Source organism: Macaca thibetana, chromosome 14 (assembly GCF_024542745.1).
Source record: "Macaca thibetana thibetana isolate TM-01 chromosome 14, ASM2454274v1, whole genome shotgun sequence".
NCBI classification, from domain to species: Eukaryota; Metazoa; Chordata; class Mammalia; order Primates; family Cercopithecidae; genus Macaca; species Macaca thibetana.
In genome coordinates, this window is record NC_065591.1 from 1,138,003 (window position 1) to 1,162,329 (window position 24,327).

At 51.4% G+C, this 24,327-nt stretch overlaps 2 protein-coding genes across 8 annotated transcripts in view; one reads left to right on the top strand and one right to left on the bottom strand.

Annotated features, from left to right (window-relative positions):
* POLR2L (RNA polymerase II, I and III subunit L) overlaps positions 1-24,327 on the bottom strand; it is a 627,758-nt gene that overhangs the window by 445,837 nt on the left and 157,594 nt on the right. The gene's annotated exons all lie outside the window — the stretch shown is intronic.
* Positions 11,486-24,327, top strand: part of TOLLIP (toll interacting protein) — a 32,211-nt gene continuing 19,369 nt past the window's right edge. The window contains exon 1 of one of the 2 annotated variants that reach the window (XM_050757944.1): positions 11,486-11,691. In XM_050757944.1, coding sequence (XP_050613901.1) covers positions 11,659-11,691 — 33 coding nt within the window. In that variant the 5' untranslated portion in view covers positions 11,486-11,658. Of the gene's footprint in view, positions 11,692-15,222; positions 15,425-24,327 lie in introns of those variants that run through there. The other variant, XM_050757945.1, reaches the window with a different exon arrangement.

Here is a 24,327-nt window from a genome sequence, read left to right on the forward strand (position 1 = left end):
TAAAGAAAAAAGGCCTAACTGACTCACAGTTCTGCCTGGCTGAGGAGGCCTCAGGAAACTTACAATCATGGCAGAGGGCGAAGCAGAAGCAGGCACTTTCTTCACAAGGTGACAGGAGAGAGAATGAGATCTAGCAGGAGAGATGCCAGATGCTTAGGAAACCATCAGATCTCGTGAGAACTCACTCACTATCATGAGAACAGCCTGGAGGAACCACCCCCAGGATCCAATCACTCCCACAGTGTCCCTCCCATGACATGTGGGGATTACAGGGATGTATTAGTCTGTTTTCACACTGTCTTCATACCCAAGACCGGGAACAAAAAGAGGTTTAATTGGACTTACAGTTCCGCATGGCTGCGGGAGGCCTCAGAATCACGGTGGGAGATGAAAGGCACTTCTTACATGGTGGCGGCAAGAGAAAATGAGGAAGCAGCAAAAACGGAAGCCCCTGATAAACCCATCAGATCGTGTGAGACCTATTCAGTATCACAAGAATAGCACAGGAAAGACCAGCCCCCATGATTCAATTACCTCTGCCTGGGTCCCTCCCACAACGTGTGGGAATTCTGGAAGATACAATTCACAGTGAGATTTGGGTGGGGACATAGTCAAACCATATCATTCTGCCCCTGGAACCTCCAAATCTCATGTCCTCACATTTCAAAACCAATCATGCCTTCCTAACAGCCCCCAAAAGTCTTAACTAATTTCAGCATTAACCCAAAAGTCCACAGTTCAACATCTCATCTGAGACAAGGCAAGTCCCTTCTGCCTATGAACTTGTAAAATCAAAAGCAAGTTAGTTACTTCCTAGATACAGTGAGGGTACATGTATTGGATAAATACAGCTGCTCCAAATGGGAGAAACTGGCCAAAACCAAGTGGTTACAGGGCCCATGCAAGTCTGAAATCCAGTGGGGCAGTCACATTTTAAAGCTCCAAAATGATCTCCTTTGACTCCAGGTCTCATGTCCAGTTCATGCTGATGCAAGAGGTGGGTTCCCATGGTCTTGGGCAGCTCCACCCCTGTGGCTTTGCAGGATACAGCCTCCTTCCTGGCTGCTTTCATGGGCTGATGTTGAGTGTCTGTGGCTTTTACAGGCTCATGGTGCAAGCTGTTGGTGGATCTACTTTTCTGGGGTCTGGAAGACAGTGGCCCTCTTTTCATAGCTCCACTAGGCAGTGGCCCAGTAGGGACTCTGTGTCGGGGCTCCAACTCCACATTTCCCTGCAGCACTGCCCTAGTAGAGGTTGTCCATGAGGGCCCCACACCTGCAGCAAGCTTCTGCCTGGACATTCAGGTATTTCTACACATGTTCTGAAATTGAGGCAGAGGTTCCAAAACCTTAGTTCTTGACTTCTGTGCACGCACAGACTCAACACCATGTGGAAGTTGCTAAGCCTTGGAGCTTCCACCCTCTGAAGCCACAGCCTGAACTCTACATTGGGCCCCTTTCAGCCACAGTTGGAGAGGCTGGGATGCAGGGCACCCAGTCCCTAGGTTGCACACAGAACAGGGACCCTGGGCCCAGCCCACAAAACCACTTTTTCCTCCTGGGCCTCCAGGTTTCTGACGGGAGGGGATGCCGTGAAGGTCTCTGACATGGCCTGGAGACACTTTCCCCATGGTCTTGAGGATTAACATTAGGCTCCTTCCTACTTAAGCAAATTTCTGCAGTTGGCTTACATTTCTCCTCAAAAAATGGGTTTTTCTTTACTACTGTATCATCAGGCTGCAAATTTTCTGAACTTTTATGCTCTGTTTTCCTCTTTAACAAAAAAAAAATTTTTTTTTGAGATTGAGTCTTGCTCTGTTACCCATGCTGGAGTGCAGTGGTGCAATCTTGGCTCACTGCAACCTCCACCTCCCAGGTTCAAGTGATTCTCCTGCCTTAGCCTCCCTAGCTGGGATTACAGGCATGAACCATTATGCCCGGCTAATTTTTGTATTTTTAGTAGAGACAGGGTTTCTCCATGTTGGCCAGGCTTGTCTCAAACTCCTGACCTCAGGTGATCCACCCGCCTCAGCCTCCCAAAGTGCTGGGATTACAGGCATGAGCCACCATGCCCGGCCTGTTTCCCTTTTAAAATGGAATGTTTAACAGCATCCAAGTCAGCTTTTTAATGCTTTGCTGCTTAAAAATTTCTTCTGCCAGATACTTTAAATCATCTCTCTCAAGTTCAAATTTCCACAAATCTCTAGGGCAGGGGCAAAATGCCACCAGTTTCTTTGCTAAAACATAACAAGTGTCACCTTTGCTCTAGTTCCCAATAAGTTCCTCATCTTCACCTGAGACCACCTCAGCCTGGACCTTATTGTTCATATCACTATCAGCATTTTTGTCAAAGCCATTCAACAAGTCTCCAGGAAGTTCCAAACTTTCCCACATGTTCCTGTCTTCTTCTGAGCCCTCCAAACTGTTTCAATCTCTGTCTGTTACCCAGTTCCAAAGTCACTTCTACATTTTCAGGTATCTTTTCAGCAATGCCCCACTCTCGGTACCAATTTACTGTATTAGTCCGTTTTCACACTGCTGATAAAGACATGCCCAAGACTGGGAAGAATAAAAGGTTTAATTGGACTTACAGTTCCACATGGCTGGGGAGGCATCAGAATCACGGCAGGAGGCAACACGCACTTCTTACATGGTGGCAGCAAGAGAAAAATGAGGAAGATCCAAAAGTGGAAACCCTGATAAACCCATCAGATCTTGTGAGACTTAGTCACTATCACAAGAACAGTGTGGGAAAGACTGGCCTCCATGATTCAATTACCTTTGCCTGGGTCCCTCCCGCAACACGTGGGAATTCTGGGAGATACAATTCAAGACGAGATTTGGGTGGGGACACAGAGCCTGACTACATCACGTTTCTTTTTTTTTTTTTTTTTTTTTTTTTTTTTGAGACGGAGTCTCGCTCTGTCGCCCAGGCTGGAGTGCAGTGGCCGGATCTCAGCTCACTGCAAGCTCCGCCTCCTGGGTTTACGCCATTCTCCTGCCTCAGCCTCCCGAGTAGCTGGAACTACAGGTGCCCGCCACCTCGCCCGGCTAGTTTTTTGTATTTTTTTTTTAGTAGAGACGGGGTTTCACCGTGTTAGCCAGGATGGTCTCGATCTCCTGACCTCGTGATCCGCCCGTCTCGGTCTCCCAAAGTGCTGGGATTACAGGCTTGAGCCACCGCGCCCGGCCCATCATGTTTCTTTATAGAAAATGGGCATTCAGCCTGAAACCACCAAGCAGCTCAGAGATGCCAGCATCCTGAAAGAGAGCAAACACTCTGTCAGTAGAGAAAGACAAAGGCCATGCGCTCAAGCTATCAGGTTTAATAGGATGATTTTATTTTTTAAGATTAGAGGATATGGAGGACAGATCTGGAAATCTGAACACTTTTTCTAGTGAGCCCCAAAAGGAAAGAATAGAGAGTGGAAGAGAGGTCATAGTTTCAGAACAAAAAACATGAAGTCTTAGACTCAAAGATTCCAGTAAGTGCCAAGACAGACCAAGCGAAACTACGCCCATGAAAAAGAGAAAACCTCAAAGCTACCAGAAAGACAAGGCAGTTCACCTACAAAGGCATGAGAACCAGACAGGCATCTGGTTTCTCATTAGGAACACTGGATGCAGCAAGATGGTGCCATGGTATTTTTCAAAGCACTGAGGAAAGGTAACTCAACGTAGAATTCTACACCCAACTAGACTGCCGTTTAAGAGTGACAAGGACATTTTTGACATACAGGGACTGAGACGGTCACCTCCCACAGATCCTCTGTGAATGAGCTACTAACAGAGGTGACCAGTGGCCAAGGGCAGTCACACACATGCAATAATGGTGAGCAAAGAAATGGGTGACATGCCCTGTTTTTCTATTGTTTGGTTTTGTTTTTTGTTTTTTTGAGATGGAGTCTTGCTGTGTTGCATAAGCTAGAGTGCAGTGGCATGATCTCGGCTCACTGCAACCTCTGCCTCCCAGGTTCAAGCGATTCTCCTGCCTCAGTCTCCCGAGTAGCTGGGATTACAGGTGTGCGCCACCGAACCAAGCTAATTTTTGTATTTTTAGTAGAGATGGGGTTTCATCATGTTGGCCAGGCTGGTCTCAAACTCCTGACCTCAGGTGATCCGCCCACCTCGACCTCCCAAAGTGCTGGGATTACAGGTGTGAGCCACCACACCCAGCCACCCCTTCTTTAATTCTCTTGACAAAGATGTCGTCTCCGCTTACCTCTAAGGCCACACCACTCCACTCCTCAAAGCCCCATGACGGTGACTCATTGTTATACATTGTGATGGTTCCTAATGCTCACGCTAGCATCAAAAACCCTCTCTCTGGCCTACCTCACGCTTATTCTTCTACCCATTTGCCCCCTACCTTTCTCAGGTCTATTTCATGACTGATTGTCAGGTAGCCTTGGTCTGCTGAACACCTTCCTCCCATGTTTGGTCTGCCAAGTGGCTCTCCTTTCATCATGCAGGGTATCTCCTGACACCTCAATGACTGCTCCAACTTTCCAAGATGGATCGGAAGAGAGGCAACCGTTTTTCCTGATTTTATCCTTTCCAAACATGATGTAGACACTGAATTCATCAAATATGTATTGGATTAATTCCACTAAGAATTGCTTTTTTGTTTGGCATAGTGTAGAGGTCCAAATGGATTTTTTTCATACATACAGTCAATTGGTGTGGCCCATATATTGAAAAATATTTCCTTTCCAAACTGCTCAACAGTGACAATAGTCTCATAAATCAAATATTCATGTTCTGTTGCACTGGTGAAATTTGTCTATCCCCTTATCACAATGTTAATCATTATAGTTTTATAATACATTTTTATATCTCCTTTGACATTTTCCTTTCACTGCCTCTTTCTTCTCCTCTTTCTTTTATGTTTTGGCTATTACTCAGCCTTTGTTTTTGTTTTTTTTTTTGTATCAATTTTAGAATCCATTTGTTAAATTCATTTTAAAAACATTTATGAAGTTTTAATGGAAATTGTTTTTTGCAGAACAATTTAGGGGAGAATTGACATACTTTCAATACTGACCCTTTCTATCCATGAATATGGTTTATAGTCCTCAATTTATTCAGGTCTTCATTCATGTCTTTCAGTAAGGTTTTATAATTTTTCCTTCACACTTTTGCCCACTTAAAAAAAAAATCTTATTTTCTATGTTTTGTCCTTATTCGTGTTGCTTTTTTCAATGATATATTACAAAATTGTATCTTCTGATTATGGCTAATATTTGGATGCATGTGTAGTATAGTTTATCAATTCACTCTCTGTCTTTCTCTGCCTTTCTCTGTGACCCAGGAAGCTGGTGTCTAACAGACTGTATCACCTGGTTGGGCTAACGGGAGGCACCTGTAGGAGATGAGAGGAGAGAAGAAAGGTCAGAGTTATCTATTTTCTGAGATCCCTCCTTGTAGGCCTGTGGTTTGGCAGTGATTTTATTCCTCTATGTAAGACCACAACTTCTGCCAAATAAGCCCCTTTCTCTGGTAACTATGACCTTCCTTTGTCCTTTCAAGGCCAGGAGTGGTAGCAGCTTCCTAAAGCTAAAAATGTCTTGGGGCTTCACCACACCTTGTTCTTTCACTTAACTCTGCCCCTCCTTTGTAAAGAGTCCATTCATTACAATCTTCCCAGTCATCTTTTCCAGCTCTCTTTATATTATTGGTTTCTCATTTCATTTAACTGCGGTCTGATCATACTGTATGATCGCTATGATTTTAAATTTGTGAAGGTGTGCTTCATGGCCCGGAATATGGTCTCTCTTAGTAAATGTTCCATGAGAGCTTGAGAAAAATGTGCATTTTGCTGTTGTTGGGTGATTTAATCTGCAGGAGTCCATCATATTCAGCGGATCGATGGTCCTGTGGAGTTCAGCTACGTCCTTGCTGATTTTCTGCTTGCTGTATCTCTCCGTTTCTGATAAAGAGTGTTGACGTCTCTGGAGTGTTTTCCTCAGTTTTAATTAAGTTTGTCGTTGTTGTTTGCTTGTTTGTTTGTTTTTTGAGACAGAGTCTCACTCTGTTGCCAAGGCTGGAGTACAGTGGCGTGATCTTGGCTCACTGCAACCTCTGCCCCCTGAGTTCAAGCGATTCTCCTGCCTCAGCCTCCCAAGTAGCTGGGATCACAGGTGCCTGCCATTGTGCCCAGCTAATTTTTGTATTTTTAGTAGAAATGGGTTTTCACCACCTTGGCCAGGCTGGTCTTGAACTCCTGACCTCATGATCCACCCGCCTTGGCCTCCCAAAGTGCTGGGATTACAGGTGTGAGCCACCGGGTCTGGCCAATTAGATTTTTCCTCATGTATTTTGATGTGCTGTTTTTAGACACAAATGTTTTAATGATTGTTTTATCTTCTTGGAAATATGAGTCCTTTAACATCATGTAACATCCTTCTTTATCCCTAATAATTTTCCTTGCTCTGAAGTTTGCTCTGTCTGAAATTAGTATAGCTACTGTAGCTTTCCTTTTCATCATGGTATATCTTTCTCTTTCCATTTACCATTTATATATATATGTCTATTTATTTATGTATTTTGAGACAGAGTTTCATTTATTGTTGCCCAGGCTGGAGTGCAATGGCATGATCTCGGCTCACCGCAACCTCCACTTCCTGGGTTCAAGCGATTCTCCTGCCTCAACCTCCCAAGTAGCTGGGATTACGGGCATGCACCACCATGCCCGGCTAATTTTGTATTTTTAGTAGAGACTGAGTTTCTCCATGTTGGTCAGGCTGGTCTCAAACTCCTGACCTCAGGTGATCCACCTGCCTCGGCCTCCCAAAGTGCTAGGATTATAGGCATGAGCCACTGTGCCCAGCCTATATATGTCTTTACATTTAAAGTGAGTTTCTTGTAGTCACCATATAGTTGGGTCTTATTTTTTAACCCGCTTTGACAATCTCGGTCTTTAATTGGTGTTTTTAGACTATTGATGTTTAAAATGATTATTGCTATAGTTGGATTAATATCTACCATGTTTGTTGCTATTTTCTATTTGTTGCCTGATATGGTTTTGCTGTGTCCCCACCCAAATCTCATCTTGAATTTTAGCTCCCATAATTCCCACATATTGTGGGAGGGACCTGGTAGAGTTAATTGACTCATGGGGGTAGTTTACCCCATACTGTTCTTGTGGTAGTGAATAAGTTCTATGAGATCTGATTTTTTTTAGTGGAAACCCCTTTCACTTGGTTTTCATTCTCTCTCTTGCCTGCCACCATGTAAGACGTGCCTCTTCCCTTCTGCCACGATTGTGAGGCCTCCCCAGCCATGTGGAACTGTGAGCCCATTAAACCTCTTTTTGTTTATAAATCACCGAGTCTCAAGTATGTCTTCATCAGCAGCATAAAATCAAACTAATACATTGCCCTTGTTCTTTGCTACTATTTTTGTCTCTACTCTTTTTCTGTTTTTTGTGGTTTTTACCAATAATTTTATATTCCATTTTCTCTCCTTTCTTAGCATATCAATTATACTTCTTTTTAAAATACTTCTTTAATGGTTGCCCTAGAGTTCACAATATACATTTACAACTAACATAAAAGTCCTCTTTCAAATAAAACTACACTGCTTCATGAGTAGTGCAAGTATCTTATAATAGCAACATAATTCTAATTACTCCCTCCCAGCCCTACATTATTGCTTTATTTTGTGTAATTACTTACACTTAAACTATGTCATCAAATATATTGTTGCTATTATTTTGAACAAGCTATTATCTGTTAGATGAACTAAGAATAAGAAAAAACTATTTACCTTCAATTATTTCTTCTCTGATGCTCTTCCTTTCTTTATGTGGATCTGAGTTTCTGACCTGTGTTATTTTCCTTCTGTCTGAAGAACTTCTTTTAGCGTTTCTAGCAAGGCAAGTGTACTGGCAACAAATTCTCTCGATTTTGTTTGTCTGAGAAAGTCTGTGTTTCTCCTTTACTTGTAAAGGATTTTCACAGGATACAGAATTCTAGGTTGGTGTAGTTTTATTTTCCTGTCAACACTTTAAATTTTTCACTCCACATTCCTCTTACTTGCATGGTTTCCGAGGAGAAGTCAGATGGAATAATTATCTTTGCCCCTCTATAGGTGTATTAGGGGAAATTATCAGGCATAATTACTTCAAAGGTTGCTTCTGTTTTTTTTTTGTTGTTGTTTTGTTTTGTTTTGTTTTTGAGACAGAGTCTTGATCTTGTTGACCAGGTTGGAGTGCAATGGTGCAATCTTGGCTCACTGCAAGCTCCACCTCCCAGGTTCAAGCAATTCTCCTGCCTCAGCCTCCTGAGTAGCTGGGATTACAGGTGCCCACCACCACGCCTGGCTAATTTTTGTATTTTTAGTAGAGATGGGGTTTCACCATGTTGGCCAGGCTGGTCTCAAACTCCTGACCTTGTGATCCGCCCGCCTCAGCCTCCCAAAGTGCTGGGATTACAGGCATGAGCCACCGCGCCCGGCCTCCTCTGTCTGCTTTTAAGAGTTTCTCGCCGGGCGTGGTGGCTCAAGCCTGTAATCCCAGCACTTTGGGAGGCCGAGATGGGCGGATCACGAGGTCAGGAGATCAAGACCATCCTGGCTAACATGGTGAAACCCCGTCTCTACTAAAAAATACAAAAAATTAGCTGGGCGAGGTGGCGGGTGCCTGTAGTCCCAGCTACTCGGGAGGCTGAGGCAGGAGAATGGCGTGAACCCGGGAGGCGGAGCTTGCAGTGAGCTGAGATCCGGCCACTGCACTCCAGCCCGGGCAACAGAGTGAGACTCCGTCTCAAAAAAAAAAAAAAAAAAAGAGTTTCTCCTTGCTTTCTGTTATCAGCAGTATGAATATGACATGACTAAGTGTTTTGTTTATTTGTTTGGAATCCATTGCTTCCTAAATATTTTGTTTGGTGCCTACCATTAATTTGGATAATTATTGGCCATTATTTCTTCAGATTTTCTGCCTCATTCTCCTTTTTTCTTCTGGAATTCTAATAATGCATAAGTCAGATCATGTGGCTGTAAGATAAGTGGCCTAAAACAACACACACGTATCTCAGAGTTTCTGTGGGGGCAGGAGTTCAGGCACAGCTTAGCTGGCTTATTGTTGGGTCTTACGAGGCTACAATTAAGGTGTCAGCTGGGTTGCATTCTCATCTGGAGGCTTGACTAGGGAAGGATCAAAGCCCCCTCAGATTCTTGGCAGAATTTGTTTCCTTGAAGTTGTAGGAATTATGGCATCTTGCTTCTCACCCAGCAAATGAGAGACCCTTGAGAATGAGTCTGCAAGCAAGATGGAGTCTTGTATAACATCAGGTGATCGGGGAGGGACATCCTATCACCACTGCCATATTCTGTTGTTTAAAAGCAAGCCACAGGCTCTGTCCACCCTCAAGACGAGAGGATTATTCAAGGATGTGAACACCAGGAGGCAGGGATCATGCATCTACCTTAAAACCCGTCCACCCCATAGGGGAAGAATATTAAGGCAAGAGCTGAATCTAGTGTTTAGTGGAGATCCTGGAGATATAGATTTTAGGATCATCAGCATATGGATGGCATTTAAAGGACTGAACTGGATGAGCTCACTGAAGATGTGGATAGAAAAGATGTACAAGGACTGAGGCCTGAGACGAAGCACCCTGATGTTAAGGAGTCAAAGTGTTACCAGTGTGCCCTGGGATCTTGTAATCTCCCAGGATAGAAATAGAGATCAGCAGTCGTAGCAGCAAGGAGAAAGAGAAAGCTTTATTTCGCTTGTGCACAAGCAAGTCACCACCGTGAAAGGAAAACGGTGGGCTACCCCCGGGGGGGGTGGCACGTGAGTTAGTTTCACAGGGAAGGGATTGGTCCAGGCATGGATGGGAGGGGTTTGTCTAGCGCTTCTCAGTTGCATTGCATGCTTCTTCATGCATCGCATGCAACATGCACATTTTAAATCTCTATCCCTAGGTGTGATTTTTAGCGTGAAAATGAGGAAGGGGTAATATAGTTGAAATTTAAGTCTAACTGCACATGTGGAACCCGGGGAAGTCCCTTGGCCCCTAAAGCAAGAACTTGTGCTTAATAGCTTCTTGGGTCTTGTGCTGTGGATTGGCTGGAAGTTAAGCTACAACTTAAGGAAGGGGCTTTCGTTCTTTTCCTCTAAACCCCATCAAAACAGGCAAGTGGCCAGGTTGCTGGTTTGAGGAGGAGAGACGGGTAACTGAGACTTGAAGATGTGGTCTCCGGGATAAGAGGAAAGTGAGAGACACATGGTGTCCTGGATGGGGAATGAAGAAAGCGTGTCTAGCAGGAATGACTATCGATTCTGCTGTAGTTCCCGGAGGACGAGGACTGAGAACTGACCACTAACAATACAGAGATCACAGACAAGAGTTTTTGGTGGAGTGGTTGTGTTACTGGTAAAGGGTCCTGATCCAGACCCCAAAAGAGGGTTCCTGGATCTTGTGCAAGAAAGAATTCCAGGCCAGTCCACAGAGCAAAGTGAAAATAAGTTTATTAAGGCAGCGAAGGAATAAAAGAAAGGCTACTCCATAGAGCAGGGTGTTCCCAAAAGTATAAGGAGGAAGGCGTCCACCTGGATACAACGCTTGTTTATATGTAAGATAAAAGCCAAAAAACATCACGGGGGAGACGTGCTGTACTACCTGGGCTCGTCAAACAAAGGATTGCTAATCTTTGCGTAACGCCTGTCCTCCGCGAGCATCTGTATCATGATCTTTAAAGCGAAACTTCAACTAAGAAGGCTTTTAGTTAAGATACCCGGACATCAGGACCCGAGTCCCGGGTCTGCTGGGTAAACATTAACCTGTGCCTGTGACCCTAAACGCCCGATTCCTGGGGATGCAGCGAGCGAGGTTCGGCCTCAGTTTACCCAGCGCTGTTGGAGCTGGGGTCGCTCTGGCTGGAGCGCCTGAGCGCGGGGGGCGAGGTGAGGCCGGACTGGGGTTCGCAGCGAGCAGGAGGGTAGCGGGGCCCCTGCGGAGCGGCGCTGCGGGGAGGCCGAGGGCAGGGCGGGCTCGAACTCGGGCTCTTCTGGCAGCGGCTCCATCCCCGTTCCGTTCAGCCGGCAGCCGCCCCGGGGCGGAACCGCGCCCCATCTTTAGCCCTTTGCAACAGAAAGGCCCTTCCTCCCGCAGTCAGCTGAGGGAAAGATCGCGCTGGAGGGGATGTCGGGCCTGCCCCTGGTTTGTTCCGGGCCACAGTTCCCTCCCTTCTCCGAGCGGGCCGCACGGCCGCAGGTCACCCCCGCCAGGTGGCCAGGTCCTGCCGCCACTCGGCAAGGACCCAGGGGGAGCCAAACTGCCCAGACTGCAGCGCCGCCACACTCGGGTCCGCGCCGACGGCCGTCACGACTGGGCATGCGCAGACGGCCCCGCCGGGAGCCATTTCGCTGAGCTGCGGGGCTCGCGGAGAGAGCGGCTGCGCAGGCGCCGGGCAAGAGGCTGTGCCTGCCCGACACTGGAGCGCGCGTGCGCGAGAGAGCCGGAAGGGGCCGTACCTGGAGCGGCGCCTGCGCAGTGGAGTGGCCCCGGGGGCGGGGCGCGGCGCCTGTCAGCTGACTGTGGCGGCGGCGGCCTCGAGGTGACAACTGTGTCCGTCGCAGGCTCCGGCAGGGGCGCAGGAGGTCGCCCGGCGCGTCACTCTCGGGTCGGCGAGCCACGGGGGCCGCCGCAGCACCATGGCGACCACCGTCAGCACTCAGCGCGGGCCGGTGAGGCCGCCAGGCGGGGGTCGGGCGGGGGCGGCGACCTGCGGCTGCGGGAAGGGCCTCGGGCCCGGGCTACTGCTCAGCGGCGGCGGGCGGGCCGGCTCCTCGGCTCTCCCGGGGTACGCGGGGCGCCCGGCCGGCCGGAGGGGAGCGGCGGCGACCCCACCTCGGGGCGGGGCGGGGCGGGACGGACGTGCCCACGCTGCGGGAGGCTTGAGCTCCCGGTCGCACCCGGGCAGAGCTTTGGGGAGGCGGCCCCGAGGGAGGGGGCCTGCGCCCGTGGTGAGCCCCAGATGGAGGAGGGCCCCGTGCCCCATGGTCCCCCAGAGGAGGCAGGCGGCGCTCCCTAATGGTCCCCAGATGGAGGAGGGCCCCGTGCCCCATGGTGCCCAGATGGAGGCGGGCCCCGAGCTCTGATGGTCTCCCAAATGGAGAAGGGCCCCGCACCCTAATGGTTCCCCAAGTGGAGACGGGCACGCACCCTGATGGCCCCCCAGGTGGAGGCGGGCCCTGCACCCTGATGGTCCCCTAGATGGAGGCGGGCCCTGCACCCTGGTGGCCCCCCAGGGGGAGACGGGCCTACACTCTAGTTGGTCCCATAGATGGAGGCTGTTTCCTCTTTCTCCCTTACACAGAGGGAGGGTAGTGGTGACCACTTCTTGGGCCCAATTGTGTCCCCAGTTAGTGGCCACCGCGCAAAGCCTCAGTTTCTTCATCTGCAAATGAGAGGATAGGCGCCAAGAACTTCAGAGAACCTTTCCTGCTCTGAATTCTCTCCTGAGGGTTGCCTGTCAGTTTCTTCTATAGCATTAATATTGCAGGAGAGCTGGTGTAGACTGACTCAGAGATGATGGGCTCCTGGCATGAGTGGCCTCCGGGCTCACTGTTAGGGCCTTCTTGCATTGCTGTAGAGGAATACCGGAGACTGGGTAATTTGTAAGAAAAGAGATTTAATTGGCTTCTGGTTCTGCAGGCTGTACAGGTAGCATGGTGCCGGCATCTGCTCCTGGGGAGGCCTCTGGAAGCTTCCAGTCATGGCAGAAGGCCAAGTAGGAGCTTGCAAGTCACATGGCGAAAGCAGCAAGAGAGTTGGGGGTGGGGAGGTGCCACACACCTTTTAATGACCAGATCTCGTGAGAACTCCCTATCACCAGGACGGCACCAACCCACGAGGGATCTGTCCCTGTGACCCACACGCCCACCCTGCCAGGCCCCATCTCCAACGCTGGGGGTCATAATTCATCGTGAGATTTGGCGGGGATGAAGATTCAAACCGTGCCACTCACTGAGGCTGGGCTGGGCGGGCTGTCCTGAGCGGCACAGTTTTTATCAGCAGTGGCTCTGAACCTGCTGTGGGCGGAAAAAGTCCTTTTTAGGATGTTCCAAGGTCCCTGCACTCGTGCAGCCCAGTACTGGACGTGGTGGAGGGGTGACCAGGGCTCCCCACCCTTAACACTGTATCCACACGTCCTGGTGTTTCTCCTGAGGAGAGAATTCTTCAGGTAGAACATTTTTTTCTGTGTTTCGAATGAAGCCCCAGGTTTTGGACATAGACGCTTTTTCTGAGGACTTTGAAGGAGACCTCCTGACACTTTAGAGACTCAGGTGTGGAGCCTGCGGGTCGGCAGAGGTCCTGGACGGCCTCTGATGTCAGCATCTCCACCTCTTCATCTCCGCTCCACCACAGTGAGTCCCTGCAGGTGGTTGTGGCAGTGAGGTGCTCCTTTCTGCCTAACCGGAGGCTCATAGCAACAAGGGAACCGGCACCCTGCCTTTGTGTCCTCCTGGAGAGCCGGGGGGCATGGTGGCCGGGCGGGATGGCCCCTTCCTTGCTGTGTGGTCTGGGAGACATCCTCAGCCTCCTGGGAACTTGTCCCTCATCTGGATCCCCACTGGGGTGTAGGGCTGGGTTTGAATTCATCAGGTGCTGAGCACTCACAGAGCACTGGGAGGCAGGCCCTTCCTGTTCTGAGGGCACCGGCGTGCAGTGCTGCTACGCCCGCGATGAGGAAGTGGGAGCGGCAGGAGATGTTCTCGCACGTAGGGCCTGTGCTGACAAGTGCTGACGTGTTGTTAGCATCTCCTTTTGCCTGGTGCCTCCTGGGCTGTTTCCGTCACGTAGACGAGCAGGCACTTCAGGGGCACCCCCGCTGCCCAGTAAATGCCCAGTAACATCAGATCTGGCTCGGAACTGCCAGGGTCTCCAAGAAGGTGGTGTCAGCGATGGGGGTCTCAAGTGCTGCTTGGAGTACCTGTGACTTAATCAACCAGCGTTACCGACTGTGACGTTTAGGATGGCCACGATGCAGGGGCAACCAGGTGGTTCCTGCCACCGGGATCTTACAGGGCAGCACGGTAGACGTGGCAGCACCTAAGGACAGCGGAGCCATGTGGTGACGGCGCAGTGGGTCTGTGATCTTAAGCCTTAGGTGCTAGGAGAGTTCGTAAATGGTGGCCTCACCAGGGCTGGGTGTTGGAGTGAGGATGTGACATCTCTCCTGAGCTTGGAGGAGGAATGGGAGTTGGGGGGTGGGCTGGGAGGGGAGTGCACGGAAAACAGAGGTGTGGGGTCTGGAGGTCGAGAGGAGGGAACCCCAGGGGCTGAGGATGGAGGGAGGCAGGAACTGGTGGCCGCAGGAGGGTCCTGGGCACAGGAGGGCTGGACTTGGCCCTGGAGTTTGTCGGGTCAGCGCAGCACTCTGTAAAGTGTTGCCCGGCACATGCCCACTGCAGGGCCCGCCTTGGCACCGGCCTGCTTCACTGAGCATGTGCCACCCCAGCCCCTCTGAATTAACTCATAGTGGGCCTTTAGCCAGTGTCTTGACACAGTATTTATCGTGTCCTCCACTTTCTGTTACCCTTGCGGTGCTGAGGAGGCAGGAGGTTAAGCAGGTGCTCGGCTTTCCAGCGGAGAGAGATGCTCCCCAGGGTGCGGGGGCAGGACTCTGTCTCAGGAGACCCTGACTGTGGTCTGGCCATTGCCTCACCCTGGTGGTGAGGGGAGACAGCAAGATCCCACGGGCTGTGAAGGAGCAGAGGCCACTAATGGGGCCCTGGGAGGTTCTTTTGTCCTTGGGTAGAGGGAGCTTCAGGGGCCTGGGTGGGTAGGTGTGGAGAGGACGTGTGTGAAGCTAGCCAGCCCGTGATCGTTCTGAGAGAATCCTACCGTGTTTAGATCTTCAGGATAATGTTTCCGTGAATAGCCACTAAGGGATGCTTTAGCCCTGTGCAGTGCTTCCCTCACTTTTCAAAAAGGCCAGTGTTTTGGAAAGATAACGTTTTTTCAATATAGTCTGCATATTATCAGAAAGCACGCAAGGAGTACCGTGTGAGCCCCTGCATTCTGCAGTGAGAACTCGGGACGTTTGCAGGAGACTCTGCCTTCAGCCACCGCGGCGTCATTGGCTAGAGAGGCCTCTTTGGTAGAGGTGGGTGCGCCGTGCCGGGTCCAGGCTGCTCCTACTCCTTGTCCTGCTTTTGGAGGTGCTGGTTGACCATGGAGTCCAGCTGGAGGCGGCCTGGCCCCTCCTCTCCTCCCTGAGAGGCCTGTGCCTGTCCAGGTCCCCTCACTCTTCACATCGTTGATAATTCCTGCCGAATCGGTGACTTCATTAGGGATGGCAGAGGGTAGTTTCTGAACTTCATCACTTATTCAGTGTTTATTGTTTGTAAAGATTAGCTTTCCCCGTCAACCGGTGTCAGCCTGTTGTCCTGAAATACAGTTTGTGAAGGAAAGGTAAGTGAAATGCTTTTCCTTCACCTTCCCATACCTCAGGGAGAGAATTGGTTTTCCTTGTAGGTGTGCGTGGACTTTATCTCCTGAGTGTCATGAGGAGCCCCTGGATTTTCCTGCGTCCTGTGTGTCTGAGCCAGTGGCACTCACCGGCTCAGGTGGGCCGTTGCTGGGTGGGCGTCCGTTCCTGCCAGCTGCACCTGAGCCAGTGGGGAACGCACTCACCGCCTGCCCTTGCGTCCTTTCTCTCTGGGTCCCTGTGAACGTTTGTGCCGGGTTTTTTAGGCCGGGTTGTGAGTGTGGACAGGTGTAAATTGCTGTGCTTGCCTGGAAATCAGATCTCTTCACTGGGTGGGGACCCATGGGCCTCTTGGAAGATAAAGGCCTTTTGCCTGTAATTATTTTGTCTGATACTGGCATGGCCACTCCAGCTGTCTTTTAGAGAGTATTCACCTAGTATTTTTTCCTTCTTTGATTTTACATTTTTTTGAAAAGTCAACTCTAAGAAGTCTAACTAAGTCTTTTGATGGGAACATGCTAGTTTCATTTTTCTAGTTATAGACGTCTAGATGTATACACAGATTTACAGATTTTTTAGATGTTTTCGTTTGTGCTTTTATTTGTCCTACATTTTCTTGTTTCTTTTTCTCTCATTGCCTTCTTTTGGATTTATTAAACGGAGTTTTAAAAAATTCAGTTGTTTATCTCAAGTACATACACACTGTGCTGGGAAAGTGCAGGGGCTCTCCTGGAAATGGTAACATGCACTTATCAGCTTCTGCCGTGAGGGAGTCTCTGAGTGAACTCTGGCTCCGGAGGCTGCCCGACTGAAAAATAATTAAAGAAGAAGTTAATCATTGTCTGTGCCGCCTCCTGATCCACGCAGAGACCTCGGCCGCCCCGTCCCGGCACAGGTGCTGCTGTGCCTTGTGTGGGCGCTGCCTCCCCTTGGGGCTCCCACAGGAACGTCCCGCAGGAACGTGTTATTTCTCTCGAGTCAGTGCTTGTTTGGATTCCTTCTGTGTTTATCTCTTTTCTTATCCCTTCTGTGTCTCAGGCCTTCCATTTGGGGTCACTTTCCTTCAGCTTCAGGTTCGTCTTTTAGAATTTTCTTTGCTGGCAAGCTTGATTTTTGCTTGTAAATGCCTTTTCTCTGTGTCCTGACAGCTATTTTTGTGTGTGTGGAACTCCGGGTGGACGGTCCTCTAGGTGGACGGTCCCTTGTCCTCAGTGCCTCGAAGGTGGGACCCTGCCCCCTCCCGGCTCCCAGAGTGGCTGCTGAGCGGTCGGGGAGTGGACGTCTCTTCCTCCGGTTCCTTCGTTTTTGCCGCCTCTTTGCTGCGTTCTGAATACGCTGCTCCTGGCTTGCCTCCCAGTTCACTTGAGGCCTTTTTTTTTTTTTTTCCCCTACATGGAGTCTCACTCTGTCTCCCAGGCTGGAGTGCAGTGGTGCAATCTCAACTCGTTGCAACCTCCACCTCCTGGGTTCAAGCGATTCTCCTGCCTCAGCCTCCCGAGTAGCTGGGATTACAGGCGCCTGCCACCACGCCCAGATAATTTTTGTATTTTTAGTAGAGACGGGGTTTCACCACGTTGGCCAGGCTGTTCTCGAACTCCTGGTCTCAAGTGATCTGCCCGCCTCGGCCTCCCAAGATGTTGGGATTACAGGCGTGAGCCCCTGTGCCTGGCCCTAACCTCTGTTCATCTGGGCCTCTCACACTGTCCCTCGACCTGCCCAACAGGCCCCTGGTTAGGCCTGCTGTGCAAGCGTTTCCCATCCCTGAGTCACTGTCTCCAGATCCTGCAGGCCCTGCCCTGGCGCGCCGTGCTGGTGAGGACTGCCCTGCTGCCCTGCGGGAAGTGCAGCGTGCCCCTGCCACCCGGCCTTGCCCTGTTTCTGTGCACAGCGCCTCCTGCCGTCAGCATACGGTGTAACGCGTGTTGCTTCCCATTTGCCTTCCACTGAAGTGTGAGCACCACAGGAGCAGGGGTCCTCCAGCACCTTACCATGGAAGCCTCAGGCACACAGTGACACGCAGAGGCTGCTGCGGCACGCACCCCGGGCCCGGCGCCCAGGGCCTGCCGTGTCACACGCCACCCCTCTCTGGATCTCTGTCCGCCCTTGGCCCGCTGCTTAACTGGCTTTTGTTTCGTCTGAATGAGGACGGGTTTTCCGCCTCTGCCTTGCTTGACCGTCCCAGCACTTAGGATGCAAGGCTGTGTGCCATGGAGTTCCTGGCGGAGACCCCATTTAAAGTCGCTTGTTCTGTAGTCAGCTTTTATGATTTATGCTTATTCTCATTCCGTCCTGTCCTCTTCCCTTTCACCCTTTTTCAGCTTACACGGGTTCGTTTCGATACTGTCATCTCCCAGCTTCCCTTATGAAAATTCTAGTGTTCGCTTCGAGACTTCAGCAGAGCCGGAAAACCTCCTGGCATGTTGGCTTTGAAGCGCCTGTTGTGTTCTGTGTAATTAAAGGAAGAGGGGAGGGGGCGGTAGGAAGAGGGAAGGTAAGACAAGGCACAGCGAATGAGTGCTCAGCGAGGGCTCCTGGGAGGGGACTGCTGAGCGGCTGTGCAGGGAGGATGTGGGAACTGGGGACACAGTCACCACTGCCCGTCCACACGGGTGTGGGAGCTGCCTTGCCAAGAGCAGATGCATGAAATGCCACTTGTTTGCTCAAGGGTTGTTTATTGAACATGCCAGTGCCAGGAGGCTGGCGTAGAGCGTGAGGGCCGAGGCTGGCTGGAGTGCCAGGGGCTGTGGGGTGGGGGACTGGTGCAGCTTTTGGATGTTGGTGCTGTGAAGGGTGGTAGGTGAGGGAGCCAGCAGCTGGGTGGGCGTGGGGAATTGCAGTTTTCCTTCCAGCCTTATTTTGGAAAATGCTAAACCTACAGGGCAATGGCAGTGGCCAGCGGTGAGCGTCGGTGAGTCCTTCACCTCTGCGGGGCTCCCCTGTTGGCCATGAGTGTGCAGCGCGGGGCATGTGCAGGCCGGCCCTTCAGTCTCTGAAGCTCTGTGCACTGAGGGGTCAGTCAGCCGGGCAGAGGGACCGCGAGGGCCACCCAGGGTCTATCCCGACTGCCCGCAGCCCTGTGTCTCAGCCCTGGTGCACGTTCCTGCCCTCTCGCCCCCTGGGTCTGGATGGGAATCACAGGTGTGCGGGCGTCAGGTGGATGGGCCATTTCTCTTGGGCCAGACTGAGCTCAGACCTGGGTGTGAACCTGGCAGCCGACGTTCCCCTGCAGAACCGTGGCATGGAGCAGGCCCCTTGCAGGGCCGGCCCCTCAGACGCAGCAGGGAGGCTGGCGATGACCTGGGCTGCAGGTTCTCAGCTTCATCTGGGCCAACTGTGCCGTTCTATGTGAGTCCTGGGGCCCTGGCGGAGTCTGGAGCTCCCTTCCCAGCAGACTCAGACCTCAGACCTCACCCAAGAGTCTTGTGAGACTGACTTCCGCCCATATCCCCAGGTGTTCTGGTTACGGGGTTTATTTCTCTCTCGTTTCGTTAGCTTCCTCTGTCCCTTTAGCCACGAGCCTCGCCCAGGTCTTCCTGCTGTGGGTCCCAGCTCTGAAAGTCACGTTGAGTCATGGCTGCGTTAGGAACTGGTGAAACCCGGGGCTCGGGGTACAGAGTTTCACTAGTTGGGCTTCTGTGTTGGGGCCTCCATGGGCTGGCTTTGTGGCTTCAGCAGCCCTTAACGCTTTTTCTCAATGTGGGGGTGATATTGACCCTGAGAGGGCAAAAGGGGTTCTTGGGGGAGGAAACTCCTGGGATTTGACTGCTGTGTGTGCCTCCCCAGCTCAGCTCCTGGATTTTTTGTTCCTTAGTATTTCCTTGTCCCCTGCGTTTTCTGGGTGTCCCCAGCATGTGGATCCGAAGTTCTCAGAGGCCCACGACCCGTGTGCGAGCTCAGGCCTGCTGTGAGGTGGGCGGGGAGGGTGGGCAGGCGCCCGCGGATGCCGTTTGTGTGGGATCCTCAGTGCTGGTGTGAGACTCTGGCTCGGAGAATTGAATGAGAATCGTTGACATTTTGTGATTTAATTCCACTAAATGCATTTAGCCCATCGCTAATGATGTCAGTTTGCTCAAAGCATACCAAGCAGCCAGTTAAAAAGTACTTTCTCACATCAAGCAAAAGCTTCAGTTCACTAAGGATAGTTTTTACTGTGTTTATTTAAGTTGTTTATTTGTACGTGTGATTTGATACATTACAATTAATGTAAATAAATTACACTCAACGCTGCTCAGCACATAGTCATGAAGTGTTAGAAGCGTTTTAGTTTTTAATTGAACTTAATTTGACTTAGTTATGCTAACCTGGCATTAGCGCTGAGACTCGTTAGAGCCTTGCTTGCAGTGTTTACGTGCCAAGTGCAGGTGCACGCATGGCACACAAACACAAACAGCAGCTCCACAGCCTTACAACATCATGGGGTGGGGATGGTGAGAAGGTGTAAAAAGGCTCCACAGAGGGCCAGTCATGGAAGTGGCCAGGAGACCCTGGCCTCCTGCCGCCCGCACGTGGCCAGCCATGCTCCCGGGGCGTCCGTGGTGCGGCTCCTCAGGTTGATGCCTCCTGGCAGGACTGAGGCCAGGACTGCGTGTGTTCAGGACTGCACATCCTGGGCTGAACAGGGCTCTTCCTGGGCTCTGTTGGGCAGAAAGTGGGGCCTCAGGAAGCAGCGGCTCTCTCAGTTGGAAACATGTCACAGGAATATTCACAGTGGGTGCTTGTTTGTGTGCTTAAAAAGAAAAAATTAGCTTTGGGTTGACTACACACGTTACATGACAAAAAAAGAAGAATTAAGACTTTATTTCTGTGCCAAAAGTAAAACTTAGACTTGAAGGGAAATTGTTTTAAATTAGAAGTGAATTTTGGCGATCTCTTTTCTTTGATGTGGAAAGGTGCTGCAATGGTTTGAGCTCTGGCGTCAGCAAGGGAGGAATGGTCGTCAGTCACAGGCGTGCGTCGTGATCATCTGAGAGCACCACACGGGGAGGAGAATCAGCAAGTCCAAGAAATGTGACGTTACATTTTTAAACTGTATTTAAAACGGACTAATATTTATAAAAGTAGCTTTTATTTTCAGAGAAGATAAAACACAGAGAGCTTTGTGGGATGAGAGCCCTACACTGTCCTTTTCATTTTAAAAGTAATTCACGAATGTGGTTTTAAAAAAGTTTCTAAAAATAACTAGGAGGATATGAAAGTATAAATAAAGAACCTTCCCTGCCCGTGTCCCTCGAGTTCCATTCTCGAACGCTCCTCCAGAGCTGGTCTCGACAGAGGCCTCCTTATGGCTCCCCCAGCATGTCGTGCTGTGCCTCCGCCTCCATCCCCCGGTCTCCTTGTGTTCCAGGCAGGGGCTTCCGGCTCCAGGTGAGGCCGCGTGTCCCTGCGCTGGGTGGATGTGCCTGGCTGGTGGACGGGGGTTTTGACTGCACAGGGGATGCAGCCGCAGGCATCCCGTGGTCACGTGCCCAAGCGAGCGCTGATATGGACTGGTTCCCAAAGTGGAATTGTCAGCCTTCACACAGGCGTTTAAACTCACTTGTTAGTGTTGAACTCAGTATGTACATCTTTTTTTTTTTTTTTTGAGACAGAGTCTCACTCTGTCGCCCAGGCTGGAGTGCAGTGGCCGGATCTCAGCTCACTGCAAGCTCAGCCTCCCGGATCTACGCCATTCTCCTGCCTCAGCCTCCTGAGTAGCTGGGACTACAGGCACCCGCCACCTCGCCCGGCTAGTTTTTTGTATTTTTTAGTAGAGACGGGGTTTCACCGTGTTAGCCAGGCTGGTCTCGATCTCCTGACCTCGTGATCTGCCCGTCTCGGCCTCCCAAAGTGCTGGGATTACAGGCTTGAGCCACCGCGCCCGGCCAGGATGTACATCTTGTACATGGAAGCAAAACTCTAGAAAAATATCCATTATGTATCACGAGTAATCATTTTTGTTTTCATATTTCCAAGCCTTTGAACCAGGGTACAGCATATATTTGTACGTGACCATTGAAACATCTCCTCCATCGTGATATGACAAAAGTAAATTTTAGGATTAGCACTGAATTTAAAAAATAAATTCAAAATAGATGTTTGCGGAGTGTCATCACTGAAACGATAGGGTTTACTTCAGCACCTGGACCCCCCTGTGACTCGTGGAGCATGAACTGGTAGAACTCCCTCCTCCCCGTCTGAAGGGCTTCGCTCTCAGTTGAGAAACGAGGGCATTGCAGCAGCCGGCGAGCCGCCTCTCCCTCGTAGGCAGCAGGTTGCATAACCAGTGTCTGTGCGGGGAGGACTGAAGCCCTCTCCTCCCACTCCTCTCTCGTTCTTGCTTTATGATTAGATTGAGTGGAACATTTTTCTGAAAAACCTTGAATTTTGTAGTGTTCAGTTTTAGGTGGAATTGAAAAGCTGGCACAAAGAGGTCCTGTGTGTCTCACCCACGTTCCCCGGCCGACGCTCCCCTCCCCGGGAACAGCTCTCCCAGCAGTGGTGCCGACCTGGGGCGTGACTGCCGGCTCCAGGTTTTGTTTGGATGTCCTGGTTTTTCGATGACTGTCCCCTGCTGTCCCAGGACCCCACTTTGCATGTAGCCTTTTTGTCTCCGTCTCCAGTCTGGGGCCGTGTCTCAGGCTTCCCTTGTGTTGTTGGGACCTTGACAGTTTGAGGAGGACTGACGGGTCAGGGATGTTGTCAGATGTCTCTCGATCGGGGTGTGGGTTTTGGGGAAGAAAGCCCAGAGGTGAGGTGTGCGTCATCTCGGGGGGCCGGATGCACCCTTGCCACGTGGTGCTGGCCACGGTCCCCGGGCTGCGTGGGCTGACAAGCTCCATCCTTGGGGGCTGCTTCTCCCCTTTCCGTGTTCTGTCCACATGGCTTACGTTAACAGCCCTCGTTTCCTCTTTGTCGTTTGATGGTTAAATCTTTGTTGGAGATGACACTTGATCATCTGGCCTTCGGGTATAGTTTTATTTTCTCCCAGCAATGAGCTGGGAGCGAGTCCCGTTGTCTCGAATGGACACGCAGAGTGAGGAGATGGAGCGGAGCGCCGGGTGCCTCCAAGTACCAGGACAGCCCGGAGCCAGAACAGCCAGGGACCCACAGTGCTCCCTCAGAGGCCTCTGTGAACCCCACTTCCACACACCCCTGTCACCACCCACACTCTCTCCCTGACCAGCTTCTCCATGCTTCTGTTTCCGGGACACGTGCCGCCTGTCTGTCCCGCACCTGTGCCCAGGAGGACACGAGCCGCCTGTCTGTCCCCCATATGTGCCCAGGAGGACACGAGCCGCCTGTCTGTCCCCCATATGTGCCCAGGAGGACACGAGCCGCCTGTCTGTCCCCCATATGTGCCCAGGAGGACACGAGCCGCCTGTCTGTCCCGCACCTGTGCCCAGGAGGACACGAGCCGCCTGTCTGTCCCCCATACGTGCCCAGGAGGACATGAGCCGCCTGTCTCTCCCCCATACGTGCCCAGGAGGACATGAGCCGCCTGTCTGTCCTGCACCTGTGCCCAGGAGGACACGAGCCACCTGTCTGTCCCCCATACCTGCCCAGGAGGTTATGAGCCACCTGTCTCCCCCATGTGTGCCCAGGAGGACATGAGCCGCCTGTCTGTCCTGCACCTGTGCCCAGGAGGACACGAGCCACCTGTCTGTCCCCCATACCTGCCCAGGAGGACATGAGCCGCCTGTCTGTCTCCCACGTGTGCCCAGGAGATGCAGTGCTTTTCCTGCCGTGTCCCCGGAGCTGTGTGTGTGGCACGGAGGAAGCAGTTGTCACAAATAAACAGGAATTTGGCCTGTGTATATTAATCCCGAGAACTTGGTTAGCACGAGTCTGTTTCTGCAAGATAACCCATTCCTGGTGAGCAGACAGAGCTAGTGATAGAGTCTGCGGACATGGGCTGTGCCAGGGCCCTGTGAAGTTGGCAGGGAGGCGCATCCTGCATGGCCAGGTGTCCCCCAGGGAGAGAGCTCTGGGCTGTGAATTCCTTTGGGAGGCAGGTGAGGGGCCCTGGCCTTTTGTACCCCAGTGTCTCCTGTGTGCCAGCAGGAGCAGGTGCTTAGCATCTCGTGCCACGGGGCCTCTCAGTGCCCTCCTAAGCCAGAGCTTGCTGGTAAGCTGTACAGTGCCTCATGAGAGGCTGCCCGGAGGAGGCTGGCCTGGGACTCCTGGCATGGGCCCGCTCCCCTCAGGCACCTCGGCACCCTCCTTGCTTGTCCGTCAGGGGGTCCCTTCAGGCCCTGGCCTGTGCCACACCCTCCGGAGGTGAAGCCGGGGCGCTCTGCTGTTCTCACAAGACGGCTTCTCTCACGGGGCAAAGGTCACTCGTGATGTGTCCCGTTCAAAAACGGGGTAAAGTGTGGGGAAAGGCAAGAAGTGTGTGTTGATTTTTAGAGAAGAGCGGTTGAGCACACACCGCGCTGGCTGCTCGGGTTGGGGCGCTCCCCAGACCCGGGGGCCTGAGTCCGTAACGCGCGAAGCAGTGCTGGATTGTCCGGGTCCCTTCTGTTTGCTCCCGTTGGTTGCAGAGTGCTGACTGGCTTGTGCTCTCCAGGCCTTAGATGGGGACACAGGTGAGGAGCTAGACCCTCGTGGGGTCCTTTGAAGTGCCAGGCGGCCAGGGCACAGCAGGTGCAGGGCTGAACTCAGAACCTCCTGGAGCCCTGCCTGGCACCGTGTCATTGGGAGTCCATGACACGGGCCCATCCGCTCTCCTCCCCTCAGGGGCAGCCGCGGTGGACAGAGGGTCGAGGAGAGACAGGATGCAGAGTGGGGAGGTCTTTCGTGGTTGGTTGGAATTAATTTACTTCCTGTGTTCTGGGGTACTTTTGCATTTCAGCTGTTTCATGTAGAAACATTTGAAGTATATCAGCAGAGGGTTTTCCAAATCACTTTA